The sequence below is a fragment of the Podospora pseudopauciseta genome, chromosome 4, assembly GCF_035222475.1.
Source record: "Podospora pseudopauciseta strain CBS 411.78 chromosome 4, whole genome shotgun sequence".
Taxonomy (NCBI): Eukaryota; Fungi; Ascomycota; class Sordariomycetes; order Sordariales; family Podosporaceae; genus Podospora; species Podospora pseudopauciseta.
The window spans coordinates 1,449,519-1,474,680 of record NC_085894.1 but is presented as its reverse complement, the minus strand read 5'-3'; the positions used below and the strand labels follow the sequence as shown (position 1 = coordinate 1,474,680).

The 25,162-nt window shown below is 32.9% G+C and overlaps 3 protein-coding genes across 3 annotated transcripts; 2 read left to right on the top strand and 1 right to left on the bottom strand.

Annotated features, from left to right (window-relative positions):
- Nucleotides 1-18,607: 18,607 nt before the first annotated feature.
- QC763_403115 (uncharacterized protein) lies at nucleotides 18,608-21,338 on the bottom strand. Its single transcript, XM_062911940.1, has 2 exons — nucleotides 19,157-21,338; nucleotides 18,608-19,097 (listed from the first exon to the last, which is right to left on the bottom strand). Exons 1-2 carry the CDS (start codon nucleotides 19,228-19,230, stop codon nucleotides 18,701-18,703), a joined length of 471 nt encoding a protein of 156 aa, XP_062765575.1. The 5' UTR covers nucleotides 19,231-21,338; the 3' UTR covers nucleotides 18,608-18,700.
- RIB2 (DRAP deaminase) lies at nucleotides 19,635-21,074 on the top strand (the record flags this gene model as incomplete). Its single annotated transcript, XM_062911939.1, has 1 exon — nucleotides 19,635-21,074. The coding sequence occupies one exon, from the start codon at nucleotides 19,635-19,637 to the stop codon at nucleotides 21,072-21,074; it is 1,440 nt and encodes a 479-aa protein (XP_062765576.1).
- Nucleotides 21,339-23,042: 1,704 nt separating the features above from the next.
- On the top strand, nucleotides 23,043-24,844 carry QC763_403100 (uncharacterized protein; the record flags this gene model as incomplete). Its single annotated transcript, XM_062911938.1, has 2 exons — nucleotides 23,043-23,091; nucleotides 23,148-24,844. The coding sequence occupies 2 exons, from the start codon at nucleotides 23,043-23,045 to the stop codon at nucleotides 24,050-24,052; spliced, it is 954 nt and encodes a 317-aa protein (XP_062765574.1). The 3' UTR covers nucleotides 24,053-24,844.
- Nucleotides 24,845-25,162: the final 318 nt, after the last annotated feature.

Genomic DNA, 25,162 nt, shown 5'->3' with positions numbered 1-25,162 from the left:
TTGAGACAAGCCATTTGTTATACACTATCAAGCTATACCGAACCAGGATTATTCGGAAGTGCCATCGACTAGTATCGCTTTCAGAGGTTCTGGATAGGGGTTCGTCACAATGTTTTAAAAGATTATAGTTGTGGACATTTAAGGATTATTGTAATGAAAATACGTTGAAGACTGTATAATATATATTATATTAGAAAGTAAATTTTCCTCTTAATCTCAACGAATCTTTAGAAGGGAGAAAATTGAATATAGTGATTCATCATAGTATTCTCTTTATTATCCGGGGTTATTGTTTAATCGTTTAGTATTTAAGGCTTATTTTGCTTCGTGGCCTAAAACTCAAGTAAGCATATATTAGTATTATATCAAAGGACTTAGAAACAAAGAAAATACCTTTACGTTCTAACTATAAAACAGAATTCCTTCCATCAATTTTTAGTATTACTTTTTGGATAAATAACGAAATATTGATTTTCTAAAAAAAAGTACACTACACTATTAACCTAACATTACTATTTTATAATATTATTGGTTTGTAATCGAGTAGCTGATATATTAAATATGAATATCATCATCAATTTTGAAACGCAAATGTTAGTAGTTCTCCAAATAGTTTAAATAATCTGATCATGAACATTCTTTTTCATTGCTGAATAGAAATATTAATATAATAGTAATTTATTTCATGAAATATAACTACATTACTTAAATAAATATATTCAAATTCTGTATAATCTGACCTGTTATTGTTCAATGACAATTCATGGAATGAATTAAACGATTTATATAAAAATATTAAGCTAAGTAAATAGTGTTGAACTAATTATTGCTTTTCATGTTTTATTTATCTTCCTACTATTATCCTTAACATTATATTATATTGTAGCAAAACTACTATTAAATTTATACACTATGATTATTATGTTGTGGAACTCAAAAGGACTCAAATCGAGTTTATAATCATAAGAATTAGGTAGTGAATATACTATGGAAGATTCATAAAGTCTTAGCGAGATCCATATATTAAGGTTTTAAATAAGGTTCTTTACTAACTATTGAAATAAAGGCTTTAGTAAACATGCTTCTAAAGAATTAAGCTCACGGTTTTACTAAAGATAAAAATACAAAACTAAATTCTGTATCATATTATTTGGTTTTTTTTATTAGTGGTAATAATTATCTATAATTCCAGAAATCGTCGGTTACTTAAAGGATATAATAAATTACAAAAAAGTACTTACTGAATATATATCCTTCCTTATATGTTATTTAGTCTAGGTTGGTGCTGATATTAAATAAATAGTATTTATTCAAGAAATAGTATTTATTCAAGAATAATCATATTTAAATTCTTTCCAATGGTTTCTCTTAGCAAAAAAAGCTGAAATCTAACAATCATATGTTTGAAGATTTTATTAACAAAAAAAGGTAAGAATTTATTACAAAAGCAAACCAAAATAGTTCTGAATTAAATATAATATTATATATGACAAAAAAGCTGGTTTTTATTGTTCTTTATTATTATTTACTATCAACTTTATTGAAATGAAGAATTCATTTAAAACACATACTGTGTAGGTTTTTTTTCTGTTTAGTTTTAGTAATAGAAGTTATAATAAAAGCATAAATATGGTTAAAATAAAAATATTTTCCTTATAAATATTACAGAGAACTCTTCCTACGTTGAAAATCAATAATAGAATTAAATTGTACATAGTAGAAACTAGAGTAAAACAAGTTTATCACTAATTTTAATATCTTTTAAAATATTCAAACTTCGTATTTAAATACCGTTCTCGTTCATTTGATAAATAATAACATATTGTACTAATGATATAATATAACTATAATATACTATACCTATTATATGATATACTTATAATATGACTTGTTTTTCAGTTGATCGATTGAATCAAGTTAGTAATATTATATATATGTTAATAATGGGGTAAATCCGTTCTATTAATTGGATAAAGCAAATAAGAACAACCCATATTTCTTAAATATAATTAAGGTCCGGTTAAGTGTTCTTTATCAAAAAGGAAATGCCTTCTTTAAAGATTATTTCAAAGTGGGCGCAACTAATATCTTCGGTGAAGTATTCTACTTATCTAAGACTATCCCATTTAATAAAAGAAAGGCCTTTTATATCAATAGCCCAATATTATAGGAAATTTAAAATTTCCTAATATTTAATTTAATATCATTAGTAAAGCTCATAAAATATATAGAAGAGACATTTGTAACTTAGCTACCTTTGTGTTTTTTAATATAAGCAATCTTTCCTATTTTACAATTCAATTTTACATTTAACCGCATTTATTTGTTCCAATATATAAATCTATTCAAATTTAGACCTTAAATCAAAATCGTTTAAATCCTCGAAACCCTATCGATAATCTTGAATAAAATAATTCAAACAAATTAATATTAAATAACTTAAAAAGATAAAAAACCGGGGTATAGTATAAAAGACAAGAGCAATAAGTCTATTTATTATTGAAGGAGTAAATTAAATACAAGTAATAAAGAGTTAAAATTTACTTGATTTTCAATATTATAAGGCCTTGGAAGGCTAGAAAAAAGATAATTTTAATATTACATACAAAATAGAGTAATGTAACAAACTATAAAACCAATGTTAAAAGAATATAGTGTCAATATAATTTTACTCCCTTACTGTATTACTAACTATGTTTATTGTGATTATACAATAAAGTTAAACGACCACAACAATTCAAAAGTTATATTCCCATAGCTATTAAAAGGCCGGTTATGCAAAATTATGAACTGAATATTTAAGATTTAAACACATTTTACTTTTTCAGACTTAATTAAATTTTAGGTTTATATTAACGGATATAAAAAGGTAACTGAAAAAACATAATACATACAAACCTCGAATCCATAAAAAGGTTGATTAACATTATCACATAATTTAAAAATATTATACAAATAAATAATTAAATTTTGTGTATAATGAATCTCTCTACTTGTAGTAAAGAATAGAGGTATAAGATTATATTGATATAAGACTCAGCGGGAAAAGATACCGCTACTTAATCTTTAAAAATAATGGAAAAATCTAAAAACAATTACTAACTTTGTTTACGAGTATAATATATATTTTACTACTAAAATAAACTTTAAATGTCTCATTGATCACTTTAGCCCGAGTTTTTTGAGTTGTAATCCTGGGTTTTATATTAAAATATATACATACTATCCGTGAATTTAGATAGTTATCTTTTTAGGTACCCCGCCGGTAATGAATCTTCGATGTTTTTGTCGTAATTAAGGAGTATGGTATTAATGGGCCTAGGTTCTTCCTTTCCTATTAACCTCGTAGTATGATATGTAGTACGTCGATTATTAGGTCGAAGGTATGGATTTGACTTTTATTAAGGTTCTTTATATTTTACATATAGAAAATCCTCTTATAGTTTAGAATATATTTTCTTAAACAATTTAATCGGTTTAAATATTACTAGTAAAATTTTTTTTACTTATTTAAAGAACTGAAACTTGCTTGTACCTCCTACAAATTCTTTACAGCCAGGTTTTCGAATTAATGAACTAAATATTTTAATTATCCTTTTTTGGACCGTAACTTTAATACTTTCTCTATATTATACTTTTCTCTTTCCTGCTACGCTATTTCTTACGTATTAGCTGTACTTATCGGTAATATAGGTTCTGAAAGTAAAATGTAATAAGTATATATCTTTAAACATATCGTACTAGGTAGTTTTAATCCGAATACCGTCTCCAATTTTTCTTTTAACCTTAAATAGGCCTATTCTTCTATAGTTTAGCTTTTTAGTAAAATTTTTAATACGTAAATTACGTATAGGAAGAAATATGATTTTCCCCCTTCAAAGTAAGGTCTTTTAACGCTTTTAGTATTATAGTAGTTCTATGTCTTTCCCCTTATAAATTTTAGTTTTTTTTAAGCTAAAAATGATCATTATGAAATATTTCCAAAAAATAGTTAAAGAAAACTATAGTTAAAAAATCCAAGGTACGTAAAGTTAAATAGTAAAATGATATTAAAAATAAATTTACGCCTTGAAACTCGGAAAATAGACAAGTATTATAAAAATATATAAAAACATTAAATGATAGTTTAATTATCTAAGGATGACAAATAATGTTAAAGAAGTTATTTAGTTATATTATACATATTAAAGAATAAGCATTACAAGGTATAAGCCCTATAAGCTTTTAAAATTATACTTAATAGGGAAACGACTATAGAGTTTAGTTACTGGAAACTTTATTATTAAATTATTAAGATCTAAAAATATAGTAACTAATGTTATATACAGTAGTATAGTTATAACAATTAAAATGTTTATTAAATGAATATACTTTTTACTTTATAAAAGATTTAATCGGGAAAGTAATTAACGGATATAATGATACGGTATATTATAATAATATATATATATATATATAATTGAAATGATTTCCTATATATTACGATACTAAGGTTATACTAGAATTTTAACAAGTATTAATAACAAGGTTAAAGGTAATAAGGAAGGATTTTCGATTTATTACCTTTACATAAATAGTTAAACGGAACGGCTTGATTAAATTATTGAATAATATTTACGGAACTATATTAACTTCGAGTAAAATGATTAGCTTAAACTATTATTAATAGTATAATTGATACTAAAATAGTATAATAAATATAAATAAAGTGAGATTACATTTCGTAAATTGTGACTATAAAGTAGACCTACGGTAGACATTTAACGTTTAAGTATTTACGATTAGGGTTAAAGTAAATAAATTATATATATTTTACTATAAGTTTACAAAAAATGAGGGTTTGTAAAGGAAAAGATACGGAAATACTATAATACTAAAAAGCCTCAAGGGACCTCCCTTTAAAGGGGGAGATATAACATTCCTTTCCATATATAATTTCTATATTAAAAGATTTAGTAAAAAACTAAAGTATCAAAAAATAAGTGTATTCAAGGTTAAGAGAAAGACATCGGAAACGGCATTTAAATTCAAGCTATTTAATATAACATATTTAAGGTTATATATTTTTCTGCTCTACTTCTAAAAGCCATATTACCCTAAGTAAACTTAATACATAGAAGGTAGCGGAAAATAATAATAATATTAAAACATTAAATTTTAGTAAAATAAAAATTAATTAAAATAACTAGTTATAAATAATCTATAAATACTAGAAATGAGCTTCATCTATTCAAATAAGTAAGATTGATATTACTAATATCACCTGATTTAATTTAAATAGGTAAATAAACATATAAATTTATGAATAATGTTATAAATTTTAATATAAGCTTTTGATAGAAATTGAGTAAACGTTTTTAATATAGTAATCGACGTATTACATATTATACTGCGAGGTTAATAAAAAAAATAGAAATCTAAACTTAATTAACACTATATACTCTAATTATGGTAAAATAAATTTAAAATATATTATTAATAGAGTAACTAAAGAATATATTTGAATTTACGAAAGGGTTTCTATAAACTTAAGATATGGAAAACCTCCACGGGAATCAATCCTATACCTTCGATACAATAATTGATATATTATATATTATATTACGAGATTAGGAAGCATAAAGGAATTTAAGTATAATTAACGTTATATACTGTAATTACTTTAGAAAATAAAATATATATTACTAACGATACCTTATATAAATAGAAAGGAAAGACCGGTTATATTAAGATCGAAGGAAAGGTCGGAAGGTTAGTTAAAGCTTAAAGAAAGGTCCGGGACGTAAGGAGATGACAGGGTAATATTTAAGGCAGCGTCTGGCCGCGTAAGAGTACCTGGTGAAGAAATAAGTAATACTATAATTACGGACTACGCTACTTAAGTATCTTCCTCCTAGATATCCCGCGTAAAAAGATGCTTCTCGCGAGTACGAAAAAAGCAATATATTTATTTTACCCGGATAAATTTAATAATTCGCTATAAAAGTTAATTTTTAAGCTTTTACTCTTTACGTTCGAATCTAACTTACTTTTCTATCGCTTAGGTTACTATAGAGTAATTAAATACGGTATAAAAAGAAAGAAAAATATATCTACGGGCGCAATTGACATTGAACTTATTATTAAATCTTATAACGTATATATATAAAATTTTGTAAAAGTTTAGAGGTTATAATATAAAGGATTCCGGCGGTAAAATAGGTAGAATAAAGTATTATAATAGAATTATAGTAAAAGATTTCTAAAGTAGAGAACAGTATTATTTAGTTTTATAATATCGTTTCTATATATAATAAATATTACAAAAAGTAAAGAAACGTGAAAAGGAAAAAATTATAATATGATTAATAATAGTAGAAAATTAGGCCGTAAGGACCTTAGTTTAAAAAGGAAGTATTCTATTACGGTTTAAAAAAAATAGTAGAGCTATAAGGAATTAATCAAGACTAAATTGGTGTCACGGTTAAGCCAACAGGCAGGTCAGACCGTATGCGGGGCGCAACGCGCATAGCCAATCGCTAGCAGAACCAATCAGGACAAGAGTAGCCTGCTGTGGGATCATTGCCAAGAGGCAATGATCCAGCGCGGGATTATTAATAAGAATCAATGATCCAGGACCGGATTATTGCTAAGAGGTAATGATCTAAGAGACTAAGGTTTATAATATACGGAAAAACTAGCTAATATAGATATATAGTTCCGTAGTATATAATATAAATTAAAATCGCTAATATTAAACTATTGTAAGTAAGATAAATTATTATTATATATTATTTAACTATACCAAATCAGCATTATTTGAAAATATTTTGAATTAATATTCCTTTTAGAGGTTCTAGACAGGGATTCGTTATATATTATATATTTATTTTAACTTTATTACGTATAAGTTAAAAGTGTTTTTTAACTACTATAGCCGGACCTAAAAACGTTTAAATAAGAGGTGTCCTGCCCAGCCTAGGTAACGAGGGACCTTCCACTAGTACCAGACTTATACCTACTACCGCGGAGTAAACCGTTAAGCGTTTTAGGGAACTTGAGGACGAAGCTTAATAAACCTGGAAATAGATTTTTGCTATATTGATTACGTTTTAGTCCATTTTTAAATTCCCGGAACTGAAATACTATAGAGGAAGAAAGAAAACGCTTAAAGGGTTTTTAATTTAGCTTAAAACTTATTTTTATTAGTACCTAAATCAGTTTATTAATACAGAATCCAAAGTAATGTTCCTAATTACTAGGCTTAAGGATAAGGCTTTTATATAGTTCGAGCCTATCCTCGACGATTATTATAAATACGAGCCGGCGGATTAAGAAAAGAATACTGTAAAATATTTTAAAAGTTATTATATTTTTAAAACTAAACTTAAAGAGGTATTTAAGAAGTACGATAAATTAAAGCGCGCGTAAAAGAAGCTTATAAGCCTACGTTAAATTCGTTTAGTAATTAATTATATAGCTCTATTTAAGATCGATAATTTACGTAATACTATTACCGATAAGGAATTAATATAGTTTTTTTATAATAACCTTAAGGAAAAAGTAAAGGATAAATTGTATAAGGGATAGAGGCCCGATATTATTAATAAGTATATTACTATAGCTATACGGATCGACGATCGGTAGTTTTAGAGTTATACGGAGAAGAAAGGTAATAATAAAGGTAACTATAATAATAGTAATAAGAGGTACTTAAATAATTATTATTTTAATAATGAACGTAAATAAAAATACTCCAATATTAACTATTCCAGTATTATATTTTTAAGACCGATAAACATCGATACTATATAGTAGTAAAGGCCGTAAAGCCGGGACTAAGGTAGAGATAATCTTAAGTATTTTACTTGCAGTAAAGTAAAATACTTTAAAAAGGACTATAGGGTACTTAAGCGATTTAGATAGAAAAAATAAATTATATTAATTATTATATTAAAGGAACCGAGAGTGATGGAAGTCGTAGCTATCGGGTATTAGTAAAAGGAAACGGTAAATTTTGAGGAAAACTCTCACTAATACATTAAATAAAAGGAAGTAAAGTTTTAAGAGTTACGGGAAATAATAGAAAGGCTAAAGGTAAAATACGAAAAAGAAGATCTTTAAATATAAATATTATAGGATTAAGTAGTATAGGTTACTACGGAAATCGCTACGAAGGTCGCTAAGGACGATAACCCGATATAATAGGAAGGACCTAGTAAGTAATCGATATTAAAAAAGTAATATAGTAAGTATATAATTACCGTCATATAAGTAAGGCCTAAGAAGCTTAAATATAAAAACTGGGAAAAATATTGGAGGGGTAAGAAGGTCGTTAATATCGGAATTATAAAGTTATTAAGAGATATACCCGCACTTATATAATATATACCCTATAAAGGAGATACGGTATAACTTTATTTTAAATATCCGTGATATTAGAGGATACTTTAGTTCTAGTATATTATATACGAATATATAAAGTATTGTTAAAGTAAGTCGCTATACGGCTGTTAACCGGTACGTAAAGTAGGTAAAAAAGGTAAGCTATAATTAATTAAAAAGACGATTGTAAAATAGAAAAAAACTAATAAAGAGTTGGACGATTATTTATTATAGAAAACAGGAAATATTATTTAGTTAAAGAATAGGTAAAAGTAATTTAGTTTACGATAAGGTAGGTAGTATATTACTTTAGGTATATAAAAAAGAGGTATACGGTTAATAGCGAAATCTTAAGGCTAGGGATAATAGTATAATAATACTTAACCCTAAACTACGTACTATATTTACGGTAAAAGGTTAGGTAATACTATCAACTTACGGAGCCTAAGGTATCGGCTAAATAACGGAAGTATTATTAAAGGTATATTTAACAAAATATTAAAAAAGTAAAGGACGGAAGATAGGAGGAAGTTAAGCGAAGATAATTAAAAGACTTCATATAACTAGATAACCCGGAAAGTGTGAGGACGCTTTTAAATAATATAATTATTGTAAAAAATAATTTACGGCCCTTCGCGGGGGCGGGTAACCATTAACGGACTATAAACGGTATTTTTAAAAGTATTAGCGTAAAGCGAAGGTATAGGATAACGACCCGATATTCATTAGTAAAGTCGTTATTATATAAGGAAAAAGTAAGAAAAATAAATATTTTTAGGTTATAACGTATTAAAAAAATATTTAGGTAGTATTACTAGTAAACGAAGCACGGAAACGAATGTAATTTTACTATAGCTTATATATTAAGCTAAAATACCCCAAAAAAAAAAAAAGGAATAAATTATGATATAAAAACTATTTTCGATGTAAAAAGTCTACAGAGAAATATTACTTTTAAATATTATAGTCAAAAGGAAAAAAATATTAATTATATTCGATCTTATAAATATAAAGCCTTTAAAGGATATAATTTGAAGGTAATTATAGCATAAAAATTGTAATTTAAATATCGATTAAAGCAGTAGTAACTACTTATATTTAAAAGAACCTTAAAAGTATTTAATCAATAATAGAAAATTAAAAGTATATATACAATGAAAAATAGAATAAATACCCTTTACGGTACTACCATAAAAAGCTTAAGAAGTAATAGTATATTTTATCGATATAGGTAGTAAGATTAAAGAAGTAAAGTTAATGACGTTAATAGAGATATCGGTGGTTAATAAGTACACCTGTTATAATAAAATAAAGAAAGGTAAGAAAAAGGTAGTATAAATAGAATATTGAAAATACCTAGCCTTTACAGCGAAGTATTTAGAGGAATATCTAGAGCGAAAAGCGTAAGATTACGAAATTGCATTAAAAAAAAAATTAAATTACGGTTATTCAAGGTCTATATTACTAATAATAAATAAATAAAGAGTTACAGAAGTATTTAAACGAGAATTTAAAGAGAGGATATATTAGGGAGTCTATATCGCTAGTATGAGACTTTATTTTTTATATTAAAGAGAAACGATAGTTTACGATTATATATAAAATATCGTTAATTAAATAACGAAACAGTAAAAAATAATTATTTATTGATATTAATATTTAGGTTACGGAGTTAATTAGCTAAGGCGCGATTCTTTATATATTTAAATATATTTATCGGATACGCTTATATATAAATTAAAGAAAGAAATAAATCGAAAATAGCGTTTTGTATACTTATAATTATTTCAAATATCTCGCAGTATTATTCGGATTAATTAATCCGTCCGCGATGTTTTGATTTCCAGTTGATTATACAATCCGGAAATGCTTTAATAAAATAATAATATATTATTTCAATAACGTTTTAATTTATTTATTTACTTTGAAGAAATATAAGTAAATACGTACGAGAGATATTCGACGCGCTATACGGAACCGGACTTTTAATTAATAAGAAGAAAAGTGAGTTTTATATATAGAAAAAGTATATTTAATATATTTCATATTGTTAAATAAGGTTTATATAGAATTTAGGAAAATTACAGTAATTAAGGATTACTTTATGCTATAATTATAAATATACGTTAGGGAATATTTAGGGTTTATAAATTTCTATCGGATATTTATCTAGGGCTATATAAGTATTACGTAGTTATTTAATTACTTAATTAAAAAGGAGGTAGAGTTCCGGTAGGGGTAGGCAAAGAAGTAGGCCTTTTACAAGTTAAAAGAAGTTGTTTTAAAGGACCCAGTATTTAAATTATTAGACTTTAATCGGCTATTTAAGTTCGAGGTAAATATATTAAATTATATAATGGGTAAATAAATAAAACGGTAAAATAATAACGGAAAACTATATGTAATAACCTTCTTTTCGAAGAAGATAGAAGCAGTACGTTAAAATTATTTAATATATAATAAAAAGCTATTCCTTATTATTGAAGTATTCGAGGAGTCAAAGTTATATTTTGTAAAATTAATTATAAAATATAGGTTTATATTGATTATAAAAACCTATAATACTTTATTATGACGAAAATCCTTAATATACAGTAAATACGATAATTAAAGTGTTTTTAGAATTTAATTTTTAAATTAATTATAAAGAAAGCTCGGAAAACGCTGAAGTAAATATATTTAGCTAGCGAGCTAACTACTATAAGGAGATACTTAAGGAGTTACCATTACTATTTAAGGAAATGCCCGATAGCACTTTTAAATATCTATAGCTATAAATAAAGTATTATATAGTATAGTATAAATCAGTTATTTTTAGTAGATTTTAAAGAAAGTTAAACAACGATATTATAGAATAATATTAGTAAAAGGAATTAAAACTATAAAGTATTTAAGAAAATAGTTAGGAAGAGTATAGTATAAGAGTTAAGCGTATATAAAGTAAGATAATAGGATAGAAATTTACACATCGAAGTTCGGAGGATATATGAATATTATAAAGATTATAAAAAAGATTAAGTAATACTTTAATTAACTAAGGATTAAAGACGACGTTAAAGAAGTTACGTAATTATACTATACGTATAAGAAAATAAAAGTTATAAAGTATAAGCCTTACGAATTTCTAAAGCTATTATTAATAGCGGAATAATTATAAAGTTTAACTACGATAAACTTTATTATTAAACTATTAAAGTGAAAGGATATAAAAACCGGCGTTAAGTATAATAATATACTAACGGTAATCGATAGGTTTAGGAAATAAATATATTTTTTAATCTATAAGGAAACCAAATTAATAAAGTAGTTAACAAGTATAATGCTATAGTATATTATAATACTATAGATATAACTAAAAGAATTTATTATAAACCGCGATATGAAACTTATATTAAAATTTTAAAGAGCGTTAATAACAAGGCTAGGGGTAATAAGTAAAGTATTTTCGGTTTATTACCTTTAAATAAACGGTTAAACGGAACGGTTTAAATAGATTACAAAATAATATTTACAGAATCATATGCATTTCAAGTAAAATAGTTAAATTAAATTATCATTTACGGTATAATTAATATATAATACATCGTTAATAAAAATAATTAAAGCTATACCATTTTTCCTAAATTTTAAATATAAAATAAACCTACGGTAGAAACTAACCGTAGAGGTATTTAGCGCTAAGGTTAGAATAAATAAATTATAAATATTTTATAATATACTTAAGAAAAAACTAAAGTTTATAAAGGAAAGAATATAGAAATACTATAATACTAAAAAGCTCGAGGGACCTCGTTTTAAAGGGGGAAATAAAATGTTCCTTTCTATACGTAATTTACATATTAAAAGACTTAGTAAGAAGCTAGACTATAGAAAGGTAAGTTTATTTAAGGTTAAAAGGAAGATATCGGAAACGGTATTCGAATCAAAGTTATTTAATATAATACGTTTATGGTTATATAAATTTTATACTTTATTTTTAAAAGCTATATGCCGGGCAAATAAAGTTAATATATAGAAAGTAACGGAGATTAAAGAAGAAAAATATAATGAAGGAAAGATATCAGATTTACAGTTTAATAAAGGTTAATTAAAGTATTTAGTTAGTTGGTTAGGATATTTGATTCTTAACAATTTATATAAATAAATAGAATTCTACCGATAATACTTAAACTAATTAAAACTTAAGTAAGTGAAAATATTTAAATTTAAAAAAACCTCTCAAATTTTTTTAAATTTACATAACTTTAATAAAAATCGAACTTATATTTTTAACGCGGGAAGCGACGTATAACGTATTATAGTATAAGGTTAGTAAGTACAAAGAAATCTAAGTTTAATTCATACTATATACTTTTATTACCGTAAAAAGAAATTAAAAACGTATTACCTATAGAAGCTAAAAAGAAAAATATCTAAGTTTACGGACGGTATTTATAAATTTAAATATAGAACCTCGACAGGAATCGAACCTATACCTTTAATATAGTAACTAATGTAATATATACTATACTATAAAGTTTAATAAAATATAAGGGGGACTAAGTATAATTAGTATTATGCGTTTTAATTATTTTACGAAATAAAAAGCGTGCTATTAGCGGTATTTAACGTAGTTAAGAAGCAAGGATCAGCGGTACTAAGGTCTAAAGGAAGGTCGGAGGGCTAGTCGAGGTTTAAGGAGGGATTTAGGAAAGAAAAGTTAGAAGGGATAGTAATAGACGATTCTGTTACTGGAAGGTCCCGAAGGTAAGCCAAATAAGTAAATTACTCTTTACGCTTAACTTACTTTAACTTTTATATACTATCGAAACTATACAATACGGCCTATAATATTTTCTTTAATTAAATTTTTAGCACGAAAGTAATATACTTTAGCGTTAGTAACTTTAATTAATTTTTCGGCTCGCTTTAGTTTAGCTTTTATAACGTTATATTACGAAATACTTTAGGATAATTAACGTAAGGTAATACGTAAGGCGTTATAGTAACGAAGAGCGCGCCGAACGTATTTATAATAATGCAAAGAGTTAGAGGAAAAGAGAATGTAAAATAGGTTATAAAAGGTATACGCGGCATAAAATAATAGTATTATAATCGAGTTACGGAGGATTTTTTCCGTAAAGCTTTATCGGTTAAACGCTTTTAAATATCTTTATTTACTTATATAGTTAAATATCGTAAAGTAAAAGAAAAGTAAAGGGAATATTTATAGGTAAACAAGAATAAGAAACGCCCGGTTATTTTAGGATTAAATCGACGGGATTTTGATTCAGAAGGAGGGGTATTATATTACGGTTAAGCTAATAGGTAAGTTAGACTGTATACGGGGCATAATACGTATAGCTAATCGCTAATAAAATTAATTAAGATAGGAATGGCCTCGGTTATAGAATTATTACTAAAAGGTAATAATCTAGCGCAGGATTATTAATAAGAATTAATAATCTAGGACGGGGTTATGACTAAAAGGTAATGATCTAGGAGACTATAAAGTCTACATATACGGAGGAACTGGCTAGTATAGATAGATAGTTCCGCAATATATAATATAAGTTATAATCGTTAGTATTAAATTATTATAATTAAGATAAGCTATTATTATATATTATTTAGCTGTACCGAACTAGTATTATTTCGAAGTGCCTTTAACTAGTATCCCTTTTAGAGGTTCTAGATAGGGTTTCGTTATAATTACGCGATTAAGCGGGGCTTACGATTTAGGTAAATGGAATAGACTAATATAATAAAGACCGCGGACCGCGGCGGGGTTTACAGTCCACGGTTTAATATCCGTTAATTAAAAGTAAACCGAGAACTTTTTATAAATTAGCGGTGTACGGTTCCTAGGTTTATATATAGAGAGGAACTAGCTAGTATACATAAATAGCTCTGTAATATATAACATAAATTATAATTATTAATAGTTTCATTATTATAAATAAAATATGCTATTTATTATATACTATTTAGCTATATCGAATTAGAATTAGTTAAAAGTACTTTTAATTGGTATTTCTTTTCGAGGTTTAAAATAGGAATTCATTATATAATTTATTTTAATTATAATAGTTTAGATATTAACGATTATAATTTATATAATATATCACGTAATTATTTCCTTATACTATTTAGTTCCTTCGTATATATAGCTTTAATAATCTCCTAAATCATTAATTTTTAATAATAATTTTATTTTAAATCATTAACCTTTTGTAATAATCCCGCGTTAAGTTATTAACTCTTAATAATAATCCTATAAATAAGGTTATTCCTGTCCTAATTAGTTCTATTCGCGATTAGCTATGCGTATCGTACCCCGTATACGGTTATCCCTGCCCATTAGTTTAACTATTAAAATCTAATAATAATAGAAGATAAATATATAAAAATTACTATAGCTATTTAGAATATTAATATATAATATATTTATAGCCCTAAAGTATTTTACCTTATAAAGTAGCCTTTTTTTATAGGGTCCTAGTTAATTTAACCTTATAAACTATATTTTAACAATAATAGATAGTTTTTAAAAAAAAATAAAGAACCGAGGTATAATATAGTAAAAGACAATATTAAGATTGCTTATTATGAAAATAGTAATTTTAAAAATAAGTAATAAACTATTACAGACCAACTATATAGTAAGGTAGCGTGGAGACTGCAGCGAGGCTGTGAGGGCCAATCAAGTAAGATGTAACAGCGGGGCTGCAGGTCAACGGGGCGCTCACCCCTTAGCAGAGGTGAGCGTGGTGAGCTAGGTACGGGTTTACCTGGAAGATTGAGGTCTATATATATAGAGGAACTGGCTGGTGTAGATAGACAGTTCTGCAGTGTGCAATTCAAGTTACAGTTGTTAGTATCAAGACTACTGTGATTGAGACAAGCCATTGTTGTACACGGTTTAGCTATACCGAACCAGGATTGTTCAGAAGTGCCTTTAGCTAGTATGCCTTTCAGAGGTTCTGGATAGGGGTTCGTCACATAAAGGGTAAGAATAATTCAATGAGTAGTATTATATGTTTTTTATTAAAAAGCTATTAATATAATAAATCAATTAATAGTGGAAAGAACATATCATGTAATATATAATTATACTGTATTCCATCAAATATTATTCTATATTAAAAATTATATATTTTACATTTTAAAGTTAGAAAACCTATATAATTTAAAAATTATATTGCATTATATTTAAGGGATTAGTTATGAATAATTACTTTTACTGAAATTAAATTAATAGCTTCATTATATTTCAGCTTGTTATTTTTATATAAACTTTCCATTTTCAATCAGGCTAGACAAGAAAGTAAAACTTTTAAAGATATATAAGATTAATGATAGAAAATGTTGCTAATTCATTATTACAATAAACAGAAATATCTCGAATAGTTATTCTATTATATTTTATTACTGTAGATTTTTGTACTTTAATTTCTAAAGAAAAGAGCACGATGTATATGGACCTAATGGGTAAAGTTTTAATCAGTACAAATTTCATTTTAGTATAAATATTATTAGGTAATATATTTTAATTATAATATAAGCCATTAAATGAAAAGCGTTAATTAACTAAACTTTTATAATTGCATATTTATCCAAAAGCCTTGTTTTAAACTCTTTTATATAACTATAGTCTAATGATTTCTATATAGCAATTTATAAAAGTATTATCTTAGTTTAAAGAAAAAGCTTCTTTATAGAAGTTAAAGTAAAAAAGTCTAAGGCCTTGAAATATTTGAATATTAATGCTTCCAACATTTTGATTATTTTATAAAATTCATTAAACTTTTTTTCTACTAGTCTCACCTCACTTAAGTATTATATTTTCTGTTTAGACCTTGATTCAAAGCATAAATCTCATAATACTTTAGTTATTCTATTTGTTTAGGAGTTTTAGATTATATAGAAATACTTAAAAGTCTTTTAATAGCCTTCAAATATGTATGATCTTTTGTAGATTGTATTTTTTTATTTTGCTGTTAATTTAAATTTTTGCTAAATGCAGGAAGTTGAAGTATATTTTTCTATGAATATTGATTCAATAATCAATAACCACTAGCTTTTGAAAGATTAAGGTAATATAATCTTCAGATTATATAAGTTATTCAGTTTATATAGTATAACAAGTATCAAATGTTTTCTTTAATTTTAATTGCGTTTATTAATATATTAATACTTTGTTCTCCGAACTATTTTTTTAATATCTTCTGATACTAGTTAGTTTCTATATATAATAGAGAACAGTCTTTTTTTGTATTGCTTTTTCTTATTAGATTTTACTTTATTATCTTAATAGTATGTAAGGTTACTATCTCCGTCTTTTATATTATACCCCGGTATTTGTTTTTTAACTTACTCATTATGAAACTATTATAAATCTACCCTATAGAAATAGAAATTATTTTTTAATAACCCAGTTTATATTCATCTTCTTAATTTCCAATAGTGTATTTATATGTCACAGCTTAACACTTGCTAGGGCGCGGGACGCACCACGGACCAATCATTAGTACACGAGCAAGGACCAATCAGAACAGGATTAATGGGATCGAGGATCGATCCAGAAGAGTTAACCCCAAAAGGGATAGTATCGATAGGGTCGATAGTCGAGTCTATCGATCCAGGATAGTGCTAGGCTTGGTATAAGGTCTATATATACGGAGGAACTAGCTAGCGTAAATAGATAGTTCCGCAGTATACAATTCAAGCTTATATTTACTGTATCTTATATTTACATCGAGACAATTTAATGTGTACTGTTTAGCTGCACCGAACCAATTATCAGAAGTTACCTTCAACCCGTATTCCTTTCAAAGGTTCTGTACAAAAGTTCGTTACATTATATATTACTTTATTATTATTTTTTGGGGTTAAAGCTAAGACTATATATTTTCTTAAAAGAAATTAACTCCAATATAAATTTGTATAGTATTTTATAACAAATATATAAATAATATTATTAATCTACAAACGTAATATTTAAATCTTTTTCCAATTCCTTTATCCTTATTATAGCAATGAAGTGCATAAAAATATTTAATATTCTAGACTTTTTTTTAGCTAATAATGAATCAGATATTATCTTTTAATTTTAAAACTTCTTTACTATTCTGTTACTTTTTTACACCTTAGCAAACATCATAAATATATTTAATAATCTCTTTCCGTCATATATAAAAGAAGAACTGATATTAATATATTATTACTTTATACTTTTATCTATATTTTATTTACATCTATTCATATAACTATTACCTTATTTTTTTATTTCCTTTTTTATTATAATATTCTACTATATTTTCCTTTTCTATTACTACTCACTTACTATTATTATTACTATTGATTATAATTTTAACTTTTATATTACTATAGCCTCTAGCTATATTAACTTATCCTTCAAAGCTAAAAATTCTTTGTCTATATTTTAATATTAATATATATGTAACGCTTACTATTTTAATAGTAGGTAAAGCTACTATTTTTTTATACGAAGCTCTAGCTTTTTTTAAAAGAAAAAAACCAAAACTATTTATTATTATAATCACTAGTTATATTTTTATGTTATTTGTTATTAAATAATGACATTATCAGAGTAATATTATAGAAAAAGTTATCATACAAAATTCTATATATATTAACCCCCCAAAAAAAAAAAAAAAAAAAGGTATTAAATTTCACTTAAAACTTTATTTATGATTAAAAAATTAGAAATATCTTATATTATTTTTTAGATTTCTATAAACTCGGATCAAAAGAAGATCTGTAGATACTATCGAGAAATGAAAACTACCTATGATTTCTTTTCAGCCTTTTGATATAAAGCTACATATATAGTATCTTATTGTGGCGAACCCCTATCCAAAACCTCTGAATGTGATATTAGTCGAAGGCGCTTCTGGACAATCTTAGGTCGGTGCAGCTAAACAGTGCACAACAATAACTTGTCTTAATCATAATAGTTTTAATACTAACAAATGTAACTTATATTACTGCGGAACTATCTGCTACCTATCTAGTTCCTCCATATATATAGACCTCTGGATTACCTAGATCACTTTCGCCAAGAGTGATCTTGATCACCTTTCCTTCCTTTGGATCACCGCGCTCCTGTCGCTCCACCAGCGATCCCGTCGCTCCACCTCCTATTGGTCAGATAATGATTGGCTACGGGCGCCCCGCACCCTGTGCACCGGCACTTCGTGCACGATCCGTGACATTTATTTCTACTATGTTAGATTCACGACAAGTTTCGATCCAGATGGTTGTCACAAGTATATATATTCTAGTCAACTTGTGAAGCCAAACGTATTATCTTGTATACATACTCGCCCCCCTTTCAAAGTTTACTTGCTTCTCGATTCACTAGCAGATTCTCCAATCCCCGGCGTAGCTCTGGGTTCATCCCCTTTGCATTTGGCCTCCCTGTCTCGCGGTCGACAAAGACTTGAACAAACTCGCCCACAGATCGAACCGCATCGTGCCCCTTTTCAAACAGAGCTATTTCATATGCCACACTGGAATTTCCTATGCGGTTTACTCGCAGGGCCAACTCAGCGCAGGCAGGAAACGAAATTGAAGCAAAGTAGTCGTTGTGTGAATGTACAACCATGCCATATTGCGGAGATGAGGGGGGATGGAGGCCACAGTTTTCCATCAGGTAAGTATTGATAACCGAGTCGTAAAGGAAGTTGTAAATGGAGTTGTTCATGTGATCGTACATATCGTTATCGCTCCTGATCATTATTAATCCCAAAACGCGTCTTAGAAGTAGGTTGACATCGAATGTTCTTACCATCGTGTGCGATATTCCAGAATGTACCGATAGTCGGCCCTCGTTCTGCTTTTGAGACGGCTGATGTCTGACATTGCAGCGGCAGGAAAGGGGATAAACACCCTCGCTTCGAAAGACAAGCACGAGGCAAGAAGTGAGGAAAGAGGAATTTCATTGTTGCTGACGGCTCGAATATAGCTGCGGAAAGAGCCGAGGTTCGCTGCAGCCAAGACTGTGGGGTAACCCTGCAGGTTGGAACCTGTCAAATACTGCCACTTCCGACCGCCTGTTTTTTTCCGTCATGTTCAGCATCTGAACAGGTGAACCTCTCATCCAATCAAGCGTGAATCTCCAAGTCTCCCACGAACCCCACCACAACTCACCAACACTTGGCTATCGACCCTCAGACCTCCGAGAGTTTCTGCTTGATGGAGCGCTGATGTTGGCCGGCGATGCCCTGTTAAGAAGAACGTCTACACTTGCAACCCTCGCCCGCACGATGACCGCCTCCATCCTCCTGCCTGGTGCACCGTCACAACCGCTGACTGCTGTCGTCGCTGAGAACAACAAAGTCGTAGAATCTACTGGCGCCATCAGTTATACCGAGCCAAGCTTGATCTCGCAACCCGAGCCTTCAGCCTCGCTGGGCCCTCCACATCCATACTTCTTCAAAGATGGTCTTCGACGGGTGGCCCCTTATTTCTACACATATAACACCTGGTGCAAGGAGCGATGGCGAGGAAGAAAAATCATTGAAGTGTTTGAAAGCGAGTTTCGCGAGCGATCGGTCGAGTATTACCGTGCGGCGATGGAGTCTGGTCAAGTCGCGGTCAACGGCAAAATCGTGAGCCCGGATTATGTGATGGTGAACGGCGACCTGGTTTCGCATACCACACATCGACACGAGCCTCCCGTTACACAAGATCCCGTGCAGGTCATCCACGAAGACGACGACATGATCGTGATCAACAAGCCCTCGGGCGTGCCAGTACACCCTGCCGGTCGATACCATTACAACTCGGTGGTGGAGATTATGAAGGCCGAGAGGGGGCCGACCTTTGCGCCCCGACCATGCAACAGGCTCGACAGGCTGACCAGCGGCATCATGTTTATTGCCAAGACGGCCAAAGCTGCCGAAAGTCTTAGTGCCCAGATCTTCAGACGCAGTGTTCGGAAAGAATATCTTGCCCGTGTGGTCGGTCGATTTCCTGATGGCGAGGTTGTCTGCGACCAGCCGATCCTTCAAATTTCTCCAAAACTGGGCTTGAACCGGGTCCGAGCTAATGGCAAGTCTGCGAAGACTGTCTTCAAGCGCCTTGCTTACTATCCGTCGCCCATCATCAAACCTAGTCCCAGCAACAGCCCGTCGCCGGATGAGGCAGAGACAGGCGGTCCCGGAGACCAGTTCACTAGAGAAACCGAGGGATATTCGATTGTCCGCTGCTTGCCCGTCACAGGCAGAACACATCAAATTCGGGTTCACCTACAGTTTCTAGGTCATCCTGTACAGAACGATCCAATCTATGCCAACCAGAAGGTTTGGGGCTTCGACCTGGGGCGCAATGATGCCGAAGCAACCCTGAATACCGATGAGGATGTTCTTTCCCGCCTGGCACGGATGGGAAAGGAACAGGTTGCGGACGCTGTGGCGTACTATGACGAGATGGTGGATGTGTATCACAAGAAGAAGGCGGAAAGGATGTCGGGCCAGCTTTGCGATGTTTGCAAAACCCCGTTGTATACCGATCCAGGCAGCCAGGAGCTCTGTCTGTGGCTGCACAGTCTCCGGTACGAGGATGCCGATGGGTCCTGGAGTTATGTGAGCCCGCTGCCAGCCTGGGCCATGCCGCCCGAAGGCGCAAGCGGACCAACACAGGTTGGCGGCATGGACGATCTAGTGGAGGCTGCCGGGGAGGATATGAAAATCGAAGTCTCATAGATCACCCATTCGAATACATTGGTACTTGGTTGGAGGAAGAAGGAGGTTCATAGGAAGCCAGCTGTTTTCCATGTCTTGAGTTCTGAATCCAATGAGATAGCCGCACTACCTCGCCCATCTCGGCACCAATCTCAACTTTGGTTCGGCCTCTTGAAATCCGGTACTTGGGTTAACCATGGGCTAGATCACAAGTTGATCTAGATTTATATCGGCCCATCTGGCAGACGTTGGCTTGCGGCAATGTGCTGCGATGGTTCGGGCGCTATAGTAGTGACGTCAGTCGTTGTATGGGGATGGAGAGGAGCTCTCTGATTTTGCTTTCTCGAGTCTTGCTTTCTGAACTCTTGACGAGCTACGGGCATCATATGTTTTTAGAGGTCCATTGGTGCCCAGGGCCCAAGTCGGGGCTTTACTCTCAGACATGGACGGGCCATTGCGTGGTTACTTTCTTGGGTATGATACTACCAGCAGCTAACAAAACGTCAGACTCCTCCTGATGCTATGGCCAACAAGGAGAGTTTAGCTTTCATCCCCGCCTTGTTGAGTTTTGAGCGGCAATCCCGACACAAGACACGAATAAGTCTGGTACTCCATGTAGGTGTTCCATGGCCCCTCTTCGTCGCTGTCGTCGGTGATGCTTCTCTGTTGACCTGATCTTGCTGGGCAGAGGTTCATCAGATTAAGCCTCCCGAGGCATCTGTAGAATAGGTGTGGAGTTTGTGCTGCTTAGCGAGGACCCTGACAGGCTGAGCTGCTTGGGCTATCCCTTCGATGCTCCCGGAACTGTCCTCCATCCGCAAAAAACCACCCACACACTTCCATCACCCATAAGAAAGTTTCATGTTAGCGTCATCGCTCTTCTCCATCCTCATGCTCATGGGCTAAAAGCTACACTCGTAGGTCTGCCGGAGTGTGTTGCGGCAAAGGCCTCCGTCTCGGAGCTCTGCCGGAATACTGACCCATGAGCGAACGGAACCCGCTGCCCCAGATGAGGGATAAGGTTCGGCGAGCTCGGGTCTGGCAGTCTGTCACTCTGGCAGCTGTGGCGGAGGATGGTCGCCGAATGCTCTGGTTCTTCCCCGGGAACGCCCGTGCCCGCATCATCCAAGCTCTTCCCTGCCAGACTGGCAGTGGCGTCCTCCCAGTGCCAAACGTGAGGCCGCGTCGCGCCTCCTGTAGCGCAAAAGTTTAAATTTGGGACCGTGTAACCTCAGATCCATCTTCCAGAAGCAAGCCCCTTCTCGACTCCGTCCCTGCCGCTGCTTCGGCGGGCGGGGGTGGGCGCCACGCCGCGCCTCCGACCGCGTGCTGTCCAGAGAGTGACCTTCCAGCACAGTCCCGCTCGCCGCTCTAACTCTTCTCCTGGTGTCTCTTGTCTGTCTGTGTGTCTGTCTTCCAGGTCCCCCTAATCTTCATCGTTCATGGTTCCTGCTACAGGCTTCGCAGCTGTTCCATCTCAAACCCATGGCAGGCCACACGGCCACCACGCGCACCCTACCGCACCACATCTGGACTTTTGCTGGTTGTGGACCAGGCCGGTCTCTGTGACCGAACCACACCAGTGCATGCTGGAGGTGGATGCGGGATATGGAGTGAGCCTGTGTGGACCCCACCCGCCGCCATCTCCACCAAGTCTGTCGACGGCAATGGACTGGTGCTGAGCCAAGCATCGAGATACCGATTCTTCTTCCACCCCTGTTCCCTGGTCTTGCCAGTGATAGTGACCTTGGGGATGGTCCATGGCTACTCCGTATATTTACTTAATCCTCGTGCCTGCCAACTCCCCACCCCACCATGGTGTCGATTATTGCTGGTTCACATGGCTCTTGCTGTCCTCGACATCAAAAACCCTCACACTTTCCATGGTAGATGAAAAGACTTCTATCTCCATCTACATATAACGTCGCCGTCGACAAAGTCTCCGAGGACTGACGTCGTCTCATACACGCAAAACACATCATCTTCGACATGACCCGAGAGACATCTACAGAACCACCAAAGCCATCCAAGCGGAAGGGTATGGATTGCCCATCTCCACTGTTTTCACACATCTCTAACCTCTGCCGTCATCAGGTACTCGCAGCGTGTCGACACTCACGCCCACGCAACTTGCCCGGAAACGGGCCAATGACCGGGAAGCCCAGCGCGCAATCAGGCAACGCACAAAAGAGCACATCGAGCGGCTGGAGAAGGAGTTGGAAGAGTACAAGAACCGACATAGCCGGGACGAGACCATCAACCAGCTCCAGATGAGGAACCATGCGCTGGAGAGAGAGGTGTTCAGTTTGCGCGAAGAACTCAAACGCTTCAATCATAATATGTTTTCACCACCCGGTATATCCCAGCCATCAGCTCTTGCCTGTCCATTTCGAGCTTCCATTCTAACCACACCAGCCCCAGGCTTTGAGGCACCTGATCTGCTACCCGCCGGTCACGCCGGCATTCCTAGCCGGCCTCCGCCATTTGGCCAACCATCCAACGACTACAACTCGGCGCCGCAGACCTTCACATTTGTGCCCACGACAGAGGAACAATGGCCCTCTGGGGTGTCAGTATCTTCGGTTCCAGTGTCCTCCGTCTCGGTTCCCTCGGTCGTTTCCAGCCCTTGCTCTTCCCCGAGCCACCCCGACGAAGCCTTCATCCCGGCCTATATCCCGACCAGCATGCCGACCATGATGGAAGGGAATGTGATCACGCCCACTTCTATGCCCTGCATGGATGCTGCCGCTACGAAACTGGAGTTTGAACAACGAGATATTGATCCAGGTACAACGACGAGCCGTGGGGCCGATCAAATTCCAGAGTCATGGCCAAACGCTAACAGCAAGGTGTCATCAGCAGCAGACCATGGCTATCCTAATCCCAATGTATCGCAGCCAGCTGCAGGATACATCACACCTCAACCGTGGTCCGCGACGATGTATCCTTCTTACTACCAGCCGCAGCCACATGGACTGCCACAGGCTGCTGGTCTATGAATGGCTCTCACGGTGACCGGATCACCCAAGAAGACCTTTCATCACCCACCCTACGCCACTCATCACTTGCCGCCACCTGCAGTAGTGGACAAACCTTCGTTCCTTAATCGGCCCCAAGCACGTCAACGCTCCCGGGATTGGGTGAAAACACCCAGACGATGCATAATCTGGCAGCGATATCTGACATGGCCACATACTGCCGGTTGATATGTGGGCCACCCTGTCACGCCAGCAGCGGGTGAAATATTGGGCGACAGCGATCGCCCCCAGAAGGGGAAAACAGGGCCGTCTCAGCACTTTGCTTGGAGTTTTTGGGTTTGTTTTCTCAAGAATAGGAGTCTTGCAGGCGGACACAAACACCGGAACCAACATAGACATGCAGCATTGGCACACGCTCAGGTTTTTCGCTTTGTTCTGCATAACATGGAATGGATATTGGACGGATAAATTTCGGGACACAAAAAGCACTGCTACCTTAATCTCTATACCCTCAGTAATTCTTTTCTTTCTTCAACAAACTTTACAACATGGCGTTTTTGGTTGTTTTTTTTCTTTTTTTTTTCTTTTTTTTTTTTTTTTTTTTTTTACTAACAGGGTAAGAGAAAAGGCCCCAAACTTCATTCTATATCAGTATAAAGGAGTGTTTATAGACATTAAAGCTGTTCATGTCAAAGTAGATACGTCATTTCATACATCAGGTGTTGTTAAGAAAAGACTATTGTGGTTTTTCAGCAAGGGGACGACCTGTTTCCACAGCAAAATGTGCATACATCATAAACTACACATACCAGAAGAACGCAGCGTTTCAAGTTGCACCCTGGAGCAGGTGACGAAGAGACTCTGCCCCTTCTGTCCGTCACCGGGCAAAAGATCCGGCAAAGCCAGGTTCAATGGGCAAGGACACTCCCTGTTCCGAAGGACCTGAGTTCAAAAGAGAATTTGGGCAGCGCATTGGAAGAAAACCCTGAAGCGATCAGTCTGGTTCCGATGGGGACACACTGTGATGGAGATAGTAAATCACGACAGTCTGATTGGTAGTTTTCCCCATACAAGTGCAGGAAAGGTAAACAAATGGCGTTTCTCAAAAGCTCCACAGGAGCCAAGGTTCGG